Source organism: Mastomys coucha, unplaced genomic scaffold (genome assembly GCF_008632895.1).
Source record: "Mastomys coucha isolate ucsf_1 unplaced genomic scaffold, UCSF_Mcou_1 pScaffold11, whole genome shotgun sequence".
Lineage (NCBI taxonomy): Eukaryota > Metazoa > Chordata > Mammalia > Rodentia > Muridae > Mastomys > Mastomys coucha.
This window is the reverse complement of record NW_022196893.1, coordinates 12,226,594-12,242,028: the sequence shown is the minus strand read 5'-3', so window position 1 is coordinate 12,242,028 and position 15,435 is coordinate 12,226,594. Positions and strand designations below refer to the sequence as shown.

Sequence of the window (15,435 nt, the reverse complement as noted above, 5' to 3'; positions counted from 1 at the left end):
AGCATCTTTTTTTTTTGTGTCAGGACATGAAGAATACAGAAATGCTATTGTGAATCTCTAGAATGTGTCTGATTTATTTTAATTTATTTTTTTCTTTTTGAAACAGGGTCTCTCTCTCTATAGTCCTGTCCTGGAACTTGCTATTTACACCAAGCTGGTCTCACTCAGAGATGCTCCTGTCTCTGCCTCCCATGTGTGTGTATGTTTTTTTTTTCTTCTTTTAAATTATGTGTCTGTGTGCCCATGGAGGCCAGAGGTCACAGGTTCCCCTGGAACTGGAGGCACCTGTGACTGCTGGCTATCCTATGTCCTGTAGGGATCCTGAACCACCTCCCAGCCCTGAGTCTCAGATCTCTAAAGGTTTGAATATTCACAATTTTACAAGTTGATCATACTTCTCACAAGAATCTACTCCTCCACGTTGTCGGGGCCAGCCTCTCTTGATCCTCCTCCAGAGTCAGGATCTTGTTATGTAGTCCATATGGCCTGGAACTCAAACTAGTGATCCTCCTGCCTCAGTTCTCCCCTAGCCGGGTTTGCAGCTGTGTGTCGCCAAGCTAGGCCTGACAAGGGCTGCCAGGAGCCCTATGGGTCAGTTTTGTAGCCAATCTTTTTTTAAAAATATTTATTTTATCTATATGAGTACACTATAGCTGTCTTCAGACACATCAGAAGAGGACATCTGATGCCATTACAGATGGTTGGAAGCCACCATATGGTTGCTGGGAATTGAACTCAGGACCTCTGGAAGAACTGTCAGTGCTTTTATTTATTTATGTATTTATTTTTGAGACAGAGTTTCTCTGTGTAACCCTGGCTGTCCTGGAACTTACTCTGTAGACCAGGCTGGCCTCGAACTCAGAAATCCGCCTGCCTCTGCCTCCCAAGTGCTGGGATCAAAGGCCTGCGCCACCACTGCCCGGCACTGTCAGTGCTCTTAACTGCTAAGCTATCTCTCTAGTCTCAATTCTTTTAACAGACTGGATCAAACCCACTATTTTCTCCTCCCTTCAGACAATTATCTTACTGGATTTACTGTCATCTTGCTGTATACCAGTTAATATTTTGTAAACAGAATGATCTCACATTTCAATCTATGAACTTTACTGCCTTAGTCATTTTTTATTGCTGTGGTGAAATATTGTAACTGAAAGCTACTTATAGAAAAGTTTATTTTGGCTAACATTTCCAGACAAGGGTCTGAATGGTGGAGAAGGCAAGGTAGGAGGAAGCTCCTGGTTGATCATGTTCATCTATACAGGAAGCAGGGAGAGAACAGGAAGTGGGTTAGGGCTGTAACCCTCACGGCGCACTGCCAGGGACACACTTCTTCCAGCAAGCTTCCACCTCCTAAGGGTTCCATAACCTCCCAAACAGCGCCATCAGCTGGAGAGAGAGAGAAGTCAAATGCACGAGCCTATGGTGACAATTTCACTTAAACCACCACAAGGCTAGAATAAAACAGACACACCACACCACTCTGTATTGCTTTATATTTTAAAAATGACAGTAACAAATGCATTCTCCTTCTTTGGGAATGAGATATCTATTTTCATTGAATGGGGCCTTAAAAAGTAACAGCATTTTGTCCAAACAGAACTTATATAATTGCACAAAGGTCATACAAAGTGTTAAGAAATGTCAACCAAGATTGTAGTTTCTGGGTTCTGGTGGGCGCATGCCCTGTGGGGCCTGAAGTCCAGGGGTGACTCCAGACCCATACAATACTGATAGTCAAAGCTCTTTGGTGGCCCATTTCCATGTGAATTCTGCTGCAGTGCTGCGAATAGATATGATGACACCATCACCTTTTCACCACTAGGAACACCTGAAAACACTTCAGTTTCAAGAAGATCTGCCAAGGTTTAAAACTTTCAAAATCTGCTCAATTTGGGGGGGGGGGTACTAGATGCCACTTCAGGAAATTAAGAATAAAAACATTAGCTACACAGTTAATCCTCTTTTGTACAGGGTTCTTTATGACACCATTAGCTTGGCATCCACTTAAATTTCTTTTTCTTTTTTTTTTTTCTTTTTTTTTTGAGACAGGATTTGTCTGTGTAGTCCTGGTTGTCCTGGAACTCACTCTGTAGACCAGGCTGGCCTTGAACTAAGAAATCCACCTGCCTCTGCCTCCCAAGTGCTGGGACTAAAGCCGTGCGCCACCACCGCCTGGCTCACGAAATCTTTTGAATCAACCATTTGCATTACTTGGGCCCTGACTTGCTCACCTTGCAATCTGGGTTGTATAACTGAGCCTGACACTGTGTTTAGGGAAAGAAACATGACTCTGCCATTGCCTCGCCATGCCATCCCTAGCATTAGAGTAAGAGGTGGACCACTACTGAGTGCATTCCACATATTTTATTGGTAGTACAGGTAGCTAATACAAGATTGTAGTACTTTTTGTTTTAATTTTTAGATAGGGTCATCATATAGCTATGGGTGGCTTGTGACTTGTTATGTACACCAGGCTGGTCTGGGTCTTGACCTTATGATCATATTGCTGACACTGTATTCAGAATGCTGAATTACAGGCACTAGCTACTATATCCATACTGAGTTCATCATGCTTTTTTTTTTTAAATTAAAGGGAGGCTTACTGGGAAGCTGTCAGGCAATTTCACTGGCCCTGAGGATTGAGGCTAAGAGAGTCACCATGGGAGGTGGGGGAGAAGAGGAGGAGGAGAAGAGGCATTACATTGATTTTGACAATACATGGTTGCAAGTAGCTACCTGGATCAATTAATTAGGAACCTATAAAGAACTGAGTGGTGGTAGATAATGCTTTTAATCCCAACATTTAGGGAGGGAGAAGGAAGAGGATCTGAGTTTGAATCGAATCTGGTCAACAGATTGAGTTCCAGGACAGCCAGAGCTACACAGAGAAACCTTGTTAAAAAACAAACAAACACACACACACACACACACACACACACACACACACACACACACAAAACCTATAAAGGTGAGCTGGGCACAGTGCAGGAAGATGTATATTGAGTTTGAGGCCAGCCTGGGCTACAGAAGATCCTGTCACAAAGCACAGCAACCTATGAAGGACCCGAGGCGCATAGTGACAATTGTGTCTAAGAAAAGAACCTATGAAAGAGAGGAAGGTGGACATTTGAAAAAAAAATTTCCTTTAAATTGAAGAAAACAGAGCTCAAGGTCTGGATCTGTGGAGACACATAGATTCTTTTCTTTCTCGTTCATTTTCTTCCCTAGAAGAACACTTTCCATGTCCTGTGCAATCAAATGGCAAGAAAGATCCAAGACAGTTGTTGGCTGGCTGTGTGGCTGTATTTTGGCTGAATGACAACACAGCAGGACACCTGTGTCCCCTGAGGCCTGAGGGATCCCAGTGGGTGTGGAGAACCTGCACTAGGAGGCCGAGGCCATGGAGTTTTTGCCACCTCAAACACTAACAGGTAGCCGTTAGCATAGGCCAGAACTTTGTTGAGAAGTTAAACATGCGGGCCTCATACAAGCATCTTAGGATGTTGAGTGGATCTCAGAAGTACAGAAAGGGATGGGGAGAGTTTTCTGTTGAAATGTGTTAACTGGAATGCAGGGGTACACAGAATCAAGCCCTTACTTTACATTCACATGTTAAACTTTCCAGATCATTAATTTCTCAGAACTAATGTCACTAAAGTCCTAGTAACAGATTATTCCAGAGTCCATGTTTCCAGATTTACATCTATTTAACATGAAAATGTCCTCGCTCACTTGGCTGTGTAGTTCCCATGGAAGCTGTATCTAGTCCCCAAGGAGACACTGACTACTTGCATAGGCAGGGATGCCAGTCTTGGACCTGGGCTTCATGTGTGCCACAGTGGTAGTCAAGAAGTCCTGCTGCAGATCTGTTCAATGTCATTCATCTCTTTGGGACAATCTGCAGAAAGGATAAGGGGTGAGTCCTGAGTCACCACTACATCATCCTCAATCCGAACTCCGAGACCTCGAAACTTCTCTGGGGCATCTCTGTCATCCTCTGGAATATAAATGCCTGAGAATAGAGAGGAGGGTTGTGGATCAGTGACAGTCACCGGCGGGTCAGTGACAGTCACCGGCAGGTCAGAAGCAAGTTCACCTGTTACACTTTCCTCATCGGTGCCTGATGGTTCTTCACTGCGCGTACCTCAGAGCTCTGAGAATTAGATGAACTACTGCACACAGCAGAGCTGTGTACAGGAAGCCCAGTCAGGTGTCTTCCATTAGTTAGGATTACTACTGCTCTAGCCATTTTGTTTAGTGAACTACAGGCTGCATTCAACTATAATACCAATCATGATTCTGTCATAGTCTAGTGGCTCAGGGAAGCCATTAATTTATAAATATGTTATATACAAAGGAACCAGCATATTAAATAAATGTATGTTTTTTCTTGCCTACAAATCCTATGCAGAACAGTTATTTAGCTAAAATAAAGTATGAAGTCAGCTGTGATGGCATGCACCTGCACTTAGAAGGCTAAGGAGGTGTGGGTTAGATAATCAGTGTGGGCTAGATAATACGTTTAAGGCCAGCTTTTAATAAACAGTTAAGTCCCAATTCAAGAAAACCTCAAAAATAAATTAAAAAAAAAAGACAAGGTGTATTAAAACATATTTATAATATAGAGGTATTAGCCAAAGCTATAGAAACTGTCACTATAGCTGGGCAGTGGTGGCACATGCCTTTAACCCCAGCACTTGGGAGGCAGAGGCAGGCAGATTTCTGAGTTCAAGGCCAGCCTGGTCTACAGAGTGAGTTCCTGGACAGCCAGGACTATATGGAGAAACCCTGTCTTTAAAAAAAAAAAAAAAAGAAAAAGAAAAAGAAAAAAGAGAAAAAGAAATTGTCACTATAAAGTTCTTTTCCCTCAAATAAGCTATAAGAAAAAGAGGTCCAAATATATATGTAAGACATTAAGGGACTGGAGAGATAGCTGAACAGTTAAGAGCTCGAACTGCTCTTCTAGAGGGCTGGGTTCAATTCCCAGCAACCACATACAACTGTCTGTCCTACAGGATCCGACATCTTCCTTTGGTTTTCACAGACACTGTACACATGTAGTGCATAGACATTCACTAAGGCTGAACACCCATAAACATAAAATAAAAATAAAGATAAAAAAAAAAGATTAGTGCACATTTGGAGAAGTCTAGCCATTCCAGGAACTTTCTGTAAGTCTCACGTAGCTGAGGCTGGCTTTGTGCTGGCTTTACAGGCATGCACCAGTATGCCTGGTTTCCAGACACTCTTCCTAAATCTCAAGTCAAACAGATTTCAGGACTTTGCACGGTAAAGAACCTCCAAAGTAGCTGGGCAGTGGTGGCTCCCAGCTTTAACCCCAACACTCTGGAGGCAGAGGCAGGCGTACCTGAGTTCGAGGCCAGCCTGGTCTACAGAGTGAGTTCCAGGACAGCCAGGGCTGCACAGAGAACCAACCAATCAAAAGAACCTGCAAACACCTGCAGATGCTCTTCAATAAAAGCCTGGCAACTGTCCTGGCCATTACTAACTGGAGCAGCCTCCACTGCCACAGAGCAACAAGACTGACTGCTCCTTCATGGGACAGTAAAAGGCATTTCTCCGTCATAATGGACCTAACTCAGACTTTGGGTTCTGTCCTCACAATGCAAGCAGCTCATTTTTAACAGTCGCTCTGCTAACCACCTTTGCTCCCACTGAGGCCACACTTTACTTCTCTACTCTGCCTACGAGGCACTCCTTTGGCCCAGGCCTGTGCGAGGAAGGTGGGTAGTTCAGCCTACCACTACAAACTGTGAGACTATCATGAGTTGGCTCTGGCAAAGGCAGGATTAAAAAAAGATTTATTTCTTAATATCGACTTACAGAAAGTATTTGCCATCTGTTGTTTATCAGAGGAGTCAAATTAAACAAACTGTGATGTTAAATGAGAAAGCTCTAGACAAACCTAAACATTTTATGTTACGTAAATGAAAATAAGCAATGTATACTTTGGGGTTGACCCATCCCTTACCTGGTTCAACTGTGATCACCATACCAGGCTCCAGAGGGAGTGATCGAGGCATGTCTGGAGTGTCATGGACATCCATCCCGAGGTAATGGCCAACATGATGAGGGCAGTACTTTCGAGCAGCCTGGAAAAGATAATTACCACAGTATCATCAGGGCAATGAATGAGCTCTTACAGGGAAAACTGGCATGCGTAAATCAGCGACATGTGATGTTAACTGTGAGGTTCTAAGATTTATGTCTAACATATCCTTGGACTAATGCTTAAGAGACCTGGCAAACTGCAACTTTTTGGGGTGTGTGGTGTGTGGTATGCCTGTGTGTGCACATGTGTGCCTGTGGAGGCAGGAGTCGGTGGTGGATGTCTTTCTCTACTGCTGGTTGGTTGGCTGCTCGTGTTCTCACGTGGGTGTACACGCCTAATATGTGTGTTAAGAGCACAACCTGTTCTCTCCTCTTACCACAGAAGTTCTTGGGACGGAACTCAGGCCATCAGGCTTGGTGGCCTGTGACTTTATACACAGAACTATGTTGTCATGCGCTCTCCACCCTCCAAGCTGTGTTTTTTTAGACTTCTTTTCTTTTTTTTTCTTCTTCTTTTTTTTTTTTTAGTATAGAATAGAGTTTATTTAGGGCATGGGGAAGGGACTTAAGAGGGTAGCAGAGGCAGAGAAAGGCAGAGAGAAGGAGAGAGTAGAGAAGTAGGGGATGGCCATGACCATGTGGAGAGAGGGGGGAAGGGAATGGGGAGAGAAGGGGAACAAAGGGGCAAGAGGTAAGGGAGAGAAGCAGGAGTAAGAGAGCTTTTAAAGACTTCTTGATGAGCTTGAAGCTCATTGGCTGGCTAATTAGGGGGTGAGCAAGTCCCAAGAGGTTCCTTTGGTCTCTAGCCCCCAGTGCTGAGACTATGGGAACAGGCTGCTGTGCCAGTCTTTTCACGTATCTATGTGTTCTTTGTATACCTGATGACCTCAGAGGCCTGAAGAAGGTATCAGATCCCTTGGAACTGTAGCCACAGATGGTTTAGCCCTTTGGAAGAATAGCCAGTGCTCCCAAACTCTGGGCCATCTCTCTAGCCTCTACACCTACCTTTTAATGTGGATGCTGGGGATTGGAACTTAGGTCCTCATGCTTGTTTTAGAAAGCACTTTACCCACCTAACCATGTCCATACCCGGCAAACTGTTATTCCTTCAATGCACACTTACTACACTGCCTTCTGTCCCACTGTCAAATGTATCATATACAGGCTAAGGAATTCCATAGTAACTGACAAAAGAAAATCATTTTTGGGCCAAAGTATTGCTCAGTGGTATTTGCCTACCACATAAGGTCTTCTATTTGATCCCTACCTAGCAAAAGGGGCATGGAGATTGCCTTTTTTTTTTTTTTTTTTTTTTTTGGTTTTTGAGACAGGGTTTCTCTCAGTAGCCCTGGCTGTCCTGGAACTCACTCTGTAGACCACGCTGGCCTCGAACTCAGAAATCCACCTGCCTCTGCCTCCCAAGTGCTGGGATTAAAGGTATGCACCACCACTGCCTGGCTGGAGATTGCCTTTTTAAAGGGGCAGGGAGACTGCCTTTTTAAAGGGTGGGGGGAGATTGTCTTTTTAGAGGGGCAGGGAAATTACCTTTTTAAAGGGGCGGGGATATTACCTTTTCTGGGGAAAAGGAAGGACAGCAATGTTCTTTTGTTACAATTTATATATCTTTAAAAGGAAGACACAAAATACGAACACCCATTTGGAATCCTAACTCTTGGTCTGTGGAGACAGGAGAATCAAGAGTTCAGAGCCATCCTCAGCTGTTGAGTTTAAGGCAAGCCTGGGTTGTACAAGAACTTGTCCAGACCATAAATGAAATAAAAAAAGAAGATACACTCGCACATCTCTCTTGGGTAGCCTACTCTAGATACTCTCCGTATCCATGTCAAACTGTAAAGTAGGCGTGAGTCAGTGTTTACTGGTGTGGATAGTTCTGTTAACTAAACATTTGTTGGCCTTGGTTCAGGGATTTATAACTTTTTCTTTACTAATAGGAGTCCTGGAAGTCTAAATCTGGAAATGCCTAATGCTTGTGTAGTTTAAGGTCTGCAACTATAATGGAGGCCAGACATTTAGGTGTAGACAAAACCCATTAAAGATATGGCCCTTGGGCATTTTGCTAAGACTCAACAGTGTAACTGAACCAACAGCCTCCCCTCTGACCTCCGGAATCCCCAGGAAAGGGGCAGGAGTTACCCTTCTCTCCTTGTTTGTGCTCTTCCCACTCTGCCTGGACAGACTTCATCTTGTTTCTGAGCACAGCACTGGCTCTATAGCACGCAATGAATCAGAATGTGCTGCCATCTTCTGGCATAAATAAGTGCTGACTCCCTTTGTTTTAATCCATGTTACAAAGAATTAGCTTTACTAAGCAGGGCAAATCCCAAGCATGGTGCTGCTGGCTGTTCTGAAGGACCAGGGTGAGGGGAGGTACCTTGAAGGTGCTTTCCTTGCTGGTCTTGGTGATCCCCAGGTCCTTGAGCTTCTGTCCCATTAGTGTCAGCATCATGCCGTAGATATTCTCCAAGCTTGTGCCAGGGGAACAGAGTGTCAAACAAGCTCTTTGGATTTCCAGAACAGCTTCATAGAGCTCTGCCTGAGGTGTAGTGAATCTACGCACAGGAAAACCAAGGAGCGTGAGCTATGCATCCTGTAGTCAGGCCTAGCCCCAGTGTTTTACCAGCCCGCCATCTTGCTGGACCTTCAATAGTTTCCTAAGGTGGAAGTTTAGACATTACTGATTTAAATTTTTTTTCCTTTTTATTTCTTCCTGGTGCTGCAGTTTAAAGCCAAAGTCTTGTGTATACTAGGCAAGTACTTACCACTTTCCCGTCTAGTTTAAACACTTAAGGATTATGAATTCCTCAATTGGGCATAGTGGTAGAGGACCCAGTAATCCCAATACTCAGTAGGCTGAGGCAGGACTGTATCTTTGAGTCCAGCCTGGGCTACACGGTATGTTTGCAATAGTTTGGGTTAGTTAGTGAGATCCTGCCTGAAATAAAAGTAAACACAAAAATAAACACATTTTTGACTCAGCTTTATTCCCCTAATATTTTCATATAGTATTTCCATTACTATTCCATCAGAAATACAGTATAATTTATTTTGCCGATGCCTTTTTGTTATTTTGTCTTTTTTTTTCAAGACAAAGTTCCTCTGTGTAGCCCTGGCTGTCCTGGAACTCACCATGTAGACCAGGCTGGCCTCAAACTCAAGAGCTCAGCCTGTCTCTGCCTCCCAAGTGCTGGGATTAAAGAGGTGCATCACTATTGTCTGGCTACTGGTGATTCTCTGTACTAAAAGTTATGCAGAAAGCAAGGCTGGCCTTTTTTTTTTTTTTGGTTTTTGTGACAGGGTTTCTCTGTGTAGCCCTGGCTGTCCTGGAACTCACTCTGTAGACCAGGCTGGCCTCAAACTCAGAAATTCTCCTGTGTCTGCCTCCCAAGTGCTGGGACTAAAGGTGTGCGCCACCACTGCCTAGCTGAACTCCTTAAAAACAATGTAAAATCTGATGTGATTGCTGAGATCCAAAGGGCAGCCCTATGACAGAGCATTAAGTGCAGTAACTGCAGAGTCATTGTTCCAGCCCCAAGGCTTTAACTCTTTATCAGCCTGCTTCAGCTTCCTGAGTCTTGGCCTGATAGAAGCATCCTACACATGTCTCATATTCATGGTTTTCTAACTGTTTGGAGGTTAAAAAAAAGATTTTGCAGTTGTGAACTGCACAGCAGGGGTCCTCTAGAAGAAAAGCAAGAACTCTTAATCATTGAGACATCTCTCTAGCTCTGCTATTTGGAGATTTTAAAATATATTTTGTCAGTGGGCATGATGGCTCATGCCTTTAATCCCAGCACTTGGGAGGCAGAGGCAGCAGATTTCTGAGTTCGAGGCCAGCCTGGTCTACAGAGTGAGTTCCAGGAGAGCTGGGGCTACACGGAGAAACCCTGTCTTCAAAAACCAAAAACCAACCCCCCCCCAAAAAAAAATCCCAAAAAACAAAAACCCACAACTTAGGGCTGCAAGGGTGGAGCAGTGGTTAAGAGCACTGACTGCTCTTCCAGAGGTCCTGAGTTCAATTCCCAGCAACCACATGGTGGCTCACAACCATCTGTAATAGGATCTGATGTCCTCTTCTGGTGTGTCTGAAGACAGCTACAGTGCACTCATATATATTAAAAAAAAAAAAAAATCTTAAAGGCAAAAGTGTTTTAAACAAATCTTAGGCTGGTGAGATGGTTCAGTGGGTAAGATCACTGACTGCGCTTCTGAAGGTCATGAGTTCAAATTCCAGCAACCACATGCTGGCTCACAACCACCTGTAATGAAATCTGATGCCCTCTTTTGGTAAGTCTGAAGACAGCTACAGTGTAGTCATTCATAATAATAAATAAACTAAAAAAAAAAAACCAAAAAACTTAAAAAAAGAAGCAAAAACAAAAAAAAGCACAATTACATATACCAAAACAAAGTGCATATGGTTCATGTGTTAATAAGCCTTTCTATGTGCCTTACTATGCTATGAAATGAACAAAACAGCTAACCTCCAACAAAACAAACAAACAAAAACAGTAAATGAGCTTTGTAAAGACAGTAAACTTGACCTATAAAAGCCATTTGTTCCAGACATACCGATACACCAATTCAAATCTCAAGATGCCATGGGGCATATTACTGTGTAGAATCCCTACCTGCCATTGACAGGCCATGTCCTGGTGATATCACTCACATAGCAGGACGATTCACAGCCTCCATCAAGAAGCACCATTTCACCATCCTGGAACAAAGAAAGACAGGGGAGGAGGTAGCAATCTTGTAACTGCCAGCTGTTTCTGCTTATCTAAATGTCTTTGGGGCACCAGAGAGATGGCTGGTAGCACTTGAGCACTCTTTCTTGTTTGGTTCCCAGCACCCACAAGGTAGTTCACAACCATCCTTATATCCAGTTCTAGGGGATCTGATGAGCTCTTGTAATTTCCATGGGTCCATGCAGGCAAAACTCTCACATTCACCCAGCCATGCACCCATCTATGTGCACACACAGATACACAGTCCCTGGGGCCAGTAGGATGGCTCAGTGAGTAAGGATACTTGCTGTACAAGCCTAAGAATCAAAAGTTCCCTGGAATCCACAGAAAGATGAAAGGAGATGACTGATTAACCTCCACACATGTACCTATCTACACACATACCACATATACAATAAAAATAAAAACACCCAAAAGATCCCTTAGTTTATTATTTGTTTTTGGAGATATCATATACACAATAAAAATAACAACATCCAAAAGGCCTCTAAGTTCATTATTTGTTTTTGGAGATAATCTTACTGTATAGTCTTGGTTTGCCTGGAACTTGCTATGCAGGACAGGCTGACCTTGAACTCTGAGGGACCCACTTACCTCTGCTTCTTGAGTGCTAGGCTTAAGGATATATGGCACCATTCTCTATTAGTTTATTAAGACAAATAAACCAACCAACCCCAATCTTTTAGGGAAGATTAATCTGAAATTCCTCCTCTCAAAGGAGACATCATTTCGGGCCCGGAGAGACAGCTCAATGGTTAAGAGTACTGTATGCTCTTGCAGAAGACCTGGGTTTGATTTCCAGTATTCACATGGTGGCTCACAAGCACGGGTAACTCCAGTTCCAGGGGATCTGATGCCCTCTTCTGGCATCTGGGGGTCCCCAGGTACACAGCACATATATAAATACATGTAGTGTGATTTATCTTGTACCCCTGGCTCTTTTAGGAATCACCAGTTGCTAGTTAACTAGCCCTTAAGAATTCTTAGCTATTATAACTGCTTGACCCTATGACCTTCAGTGTTGGTTGCCTCTTAAATTTCTGGGAACAGGATAATTTATTTATAAAACCAGCTGAGGGGCTGGAGAGATAGCCAGTGGTTGAGAGCACTGACTGCTCTTCCAAAGGTCCTGGGTTCAAGTCCCAGCAACCAAATGGTGGCTCACAACCATCTGTAATGATCTGACGCCCTCTTCTGGAGTGTCTGTGGACAGCTACAGTGTACTTACATATAATAAATAAATAAATCTAAAAAAAAAAAAAAGAAAGAAAAAAACCCAGCTGAGGCAGAGAAAGAAGAGGGGAGGGTGGTGTGCTAGCAGTTCTAATAGCTAAGATTTCTTAAAGGGCCAGTTGACTAGCAACTGAGGATCCTTTAAAAGGCCAAGTACACAAGATAAATCACACTACATATACATGCAGACATACATACACACCATACTGCCTACCCCATTAAAAAAAAAGATTAGGAAGTGCTCTTTACTGCTGGGACATCCCTCTAAGCCCAGTGTTATTATTACTACAAATATTAAGAAAACTATATATGTTAAGTTAGTATCCACTTAAACACAATTACTCTTAGCCTCTTTTTCTCAGGGTCTCAGTGTAGAGCTCTGGCTAGTCTGGAACTTGCCATGTAGACAAGGTTGGCTAAGAACTAACACAGATTTACTAATCTTAGCCTCTTAATTTTAGCATTTCTTGTCTGCTGTTGTAATATGTGTGGGAAAGGAGAAAACTTTGTACTTACCCTGATCTATTCACACACTTAAGAGATAGGGCAAGGGCTAGCGAGATGGCTCAGCGGGTAAGAGCACTGACTGCTCTTCCAAAGGTCCTGAGTTTGGATCCCAGCAACCACATGGTGGCTCACAACCATCCATGATGAGATCTGATGCCCTCTTCTGGTGCTGTCTGAAGACAGCTACAGTGTATTATGCCAGAGCAAGCAGGGCTGGAGCGAGCAGAGGTCCTGAGTTCAATTCCCAGCAGCCACATGATGGCTCACGGTTATCTGTACAGCTACAGTGTACTCATACACATAAAATAAATAAATTAATCTAAAAAAAAGATGGATAAACTCCCCGATAAATGGCAACTTGGTCCTGTTTAAACATTGTATAAAGTACCATACAAGCTCAGCTGGTCTGTTTACTTCTTAAGGAAAGTGTGGCCAGAGCGTGGTGGTACAAGTCTTTAGTGTCAGCAGAGGCAGGCAGAGATCTCTGTGAGTTCAAGATTAGTCTGGTCTATAGAGCAAGTTCCAGGACAATCAGGGCTACACAGAAACCCTGTCTTGGAAAAAAAAAAAACAAAAACAAAATAAAAACAGTCCAGTGAAATCTATTTTTGAGAAAAGATGCATTAACTATGATTATGAAGTAGATTTAGACATGACTATGACTTAGGTAAAATATACAAAGTGGTAGGAAAAATGTATAAAGTTATCTCAGGAAAATAATTTTAATTATGGGGGCTGGAGAGATGGCTCAGCGGAAAGGAGCATCAACTGCTCTTCTGAAGGTCCTGAGTTCAAATCCCAGCAACCACATGGTGGCTCACAACTATACGTAATGAGATCTAATGCCCTCTTCTGGAGTCAACACCACATCCTACTGCCAAACATTCTGAAGTATATAAAGTTCAAAAGTAAATAAAATCAAATTATGTAAGTGTATATTAGTGGTAAAATAAAAAGAACAACTATGGAATCCTCCTGTAGCCCGTAATCTGAGCACTAGAGAGGGAGAGGCACACAGGAAGGTTCAGGGTCACTCTTGCCTACGTAATGGGCTTAAGAGCAATCAGGACTACATCAGACCTGTCTCTAAAACACCACCACCACCATTTTCACCAACAAACAACAACAAAAAACAAAGGCATAATCACCACCATGATAAACAAATACATGGAGAAAGAAGATCCTGAATTAGGAGGCTGAGTAAACCCACAAAGGAAAACGTCTCCACGGGCAAGCTTACACACCGCATTCTAGACAGGAACTCCTGGCTCCACCCAGGTGCTGCGTAGACCTTGCCTGAGTACTATGTCTTGCTAATGTTTAGCACTTATCTTTTTCATCCACTAAGCATGCATACTAGTAATTGTTCTTACCTAATAGGGCTACTCCTAGGACCAATGAAATAAGAGCCATCAAACCATTTTGGAAGTAATGAAGTATTCTTTCAATGGCCCTCCACTTGTGAAGGGAAGGCATGGCGCTCTCCAGGACAGAATGCAGGGTGTTCGGGTGATTACCTTGATGAGCTGATTATTCTTCACGTAGTGTAAAGTGTTGGAGCGATTACCGCCTGCAACCACAGGAGGGTAGGCTAAGATGTTGGCACCTCGGGCACGGCACTCAAATTCAAACTGTGAAAACAACAAAGTATGACTCACAATTCCTGTGGACCTTCCCAGCCCACCTCCCCAGCCCACCTTCCCAGCCCAGGCTATCTGCACGCACTACGGTTGTGTGCACTCTAAGTCATTACTGGAACCCTGGCCACACCTAACCAAATGGTTTATAGCATCAACCCCCACATTTCTTTGACTCTTCCCTGATGTACTATATATTTTAGTCTATATATACCTGTGAATATCAATATTATCCAACGTTACTACATATATGTATATTTTGAGACAGGAGCTCATGTAGCCCAGGTTGACCTCAAACTTACACTATAGCTAAGGATGACTCTGAACTCCTGATCGCCAAAAATACTCCCTAAGTGCTGCAATCTGACATACACCAATATTGCAATCTGGCTTCAACTTTTTTTTTTTTAAAAGATTTATTTTATGTATGTGAGTACACTGTTGCTGTTTTCAGACACACCAAAAAAGGGCATCGGATCCCATTACAGAAGGTTGTGAGCCCATGTGGTTGCTGGGAATTGAACTCAAGACTTCTGCAAGAGCAGCCAGTGCATTTAACAGCTGAGCCCTCTCCAGTCCCAACCCTCAACCTTATTATTTATACTCCTGTAATTTAAACTTCCCGTGGATTTCAAAGAAAGCCCAGAAGATGACAGAGAAAGTCTGTAAAGAAGGCAGAGTCCAAAACCACATATAAAGCTGTTGTTATCAGCTAAACAACAAAGTATGGCTTCCTTTTTAACAATATTGCAGTCGTGCAAATAGTCTCACCAATCAGAGCGCTCTGGGTAGTTGGAAAAGCATGCTGGGAAACCAAGCTATCACCTTGGGTATTCTCTGAAGGCACATGCGCTCAGCGCTGGTCTCTGTTCACAGGGTTAAGTCTTTCCTCACTGGCTCTGCTCTGCACTTCTGTGCCTGCCTGCAAGCCAGCATACGCTACTCCTCAATCAGTAAACTCGCATTCTGTCTGCCCCAATGGGACCTTTCCCCTTACTTGAAGCTCACCTTCGCATAAAGAAAGGCTTCGTCTACTGGAGCTTTACTGGCAAACATGGTCTCTATGAAAGCCTGTGAAGAGAAGAAGGGGAAAATGAATGCAGTGTCATTTTATCTGTCACTCAAACATTCAAAAGGTTGGAGTTCAAATAAGAAGCACCTTTTATAGCTGGATGTGGTAGCACATGCCGGGGCCACACAGAGAAATCCTGTCTGGGGGG

The 15,435-nt window shown here is 43.3% G+C and overlaps 1 protein-coding gene across 5 annotated transcripts in view; it reads right to left on the bottom strand.

The window, feature by feature from the left end:
- Positions 1-1,478: 1,478 nt before the first annotated feature.
- Xpnpep3 (X-prolyl aminopeptidase 3) overlaps positions 1,479-15,435 on the bottom strand; it is a 50,196-nt gene continuing 36,239 nt past the window's right edge. For 3 of the 5 annotated variants that reach the window (XM_031350043.1, XM_031350036.1, XM_031350056.1), the window contains 6 exons: positions 15,224-15,286; positions 14,096-14,209; positions 10,722-10,807; positions 8,465-8,642; positions 5,993-6,113; positions 1,480-4,012 (listed from right to left, as the gene is read on the bottom strand). In XM_031350043.1, the coding sequence (XP_031205903.1) occupies positions 3,846-4,012; positions 5,993-6,113; positions 8,465-8,642; positions 10,722-10,807; positions 14,096-14,209; positions 15,224-15,286 (729 nt within the window). In that variant the 3' untranslated portion in view covers positions 1,480-3,845. Of the gene's footprint in view, positions 4,013-5,992; positions 6,114-8,464; positions 8,643-10,721; positions 10,808-14,095; positions 14,210-15,223; positions 15,287-15,435 lie in introns of all 5 variants that reach the window. The other 2 variants (XM_031350064.1, XM_031350049.1) reach the window with 2 other exon arrangements.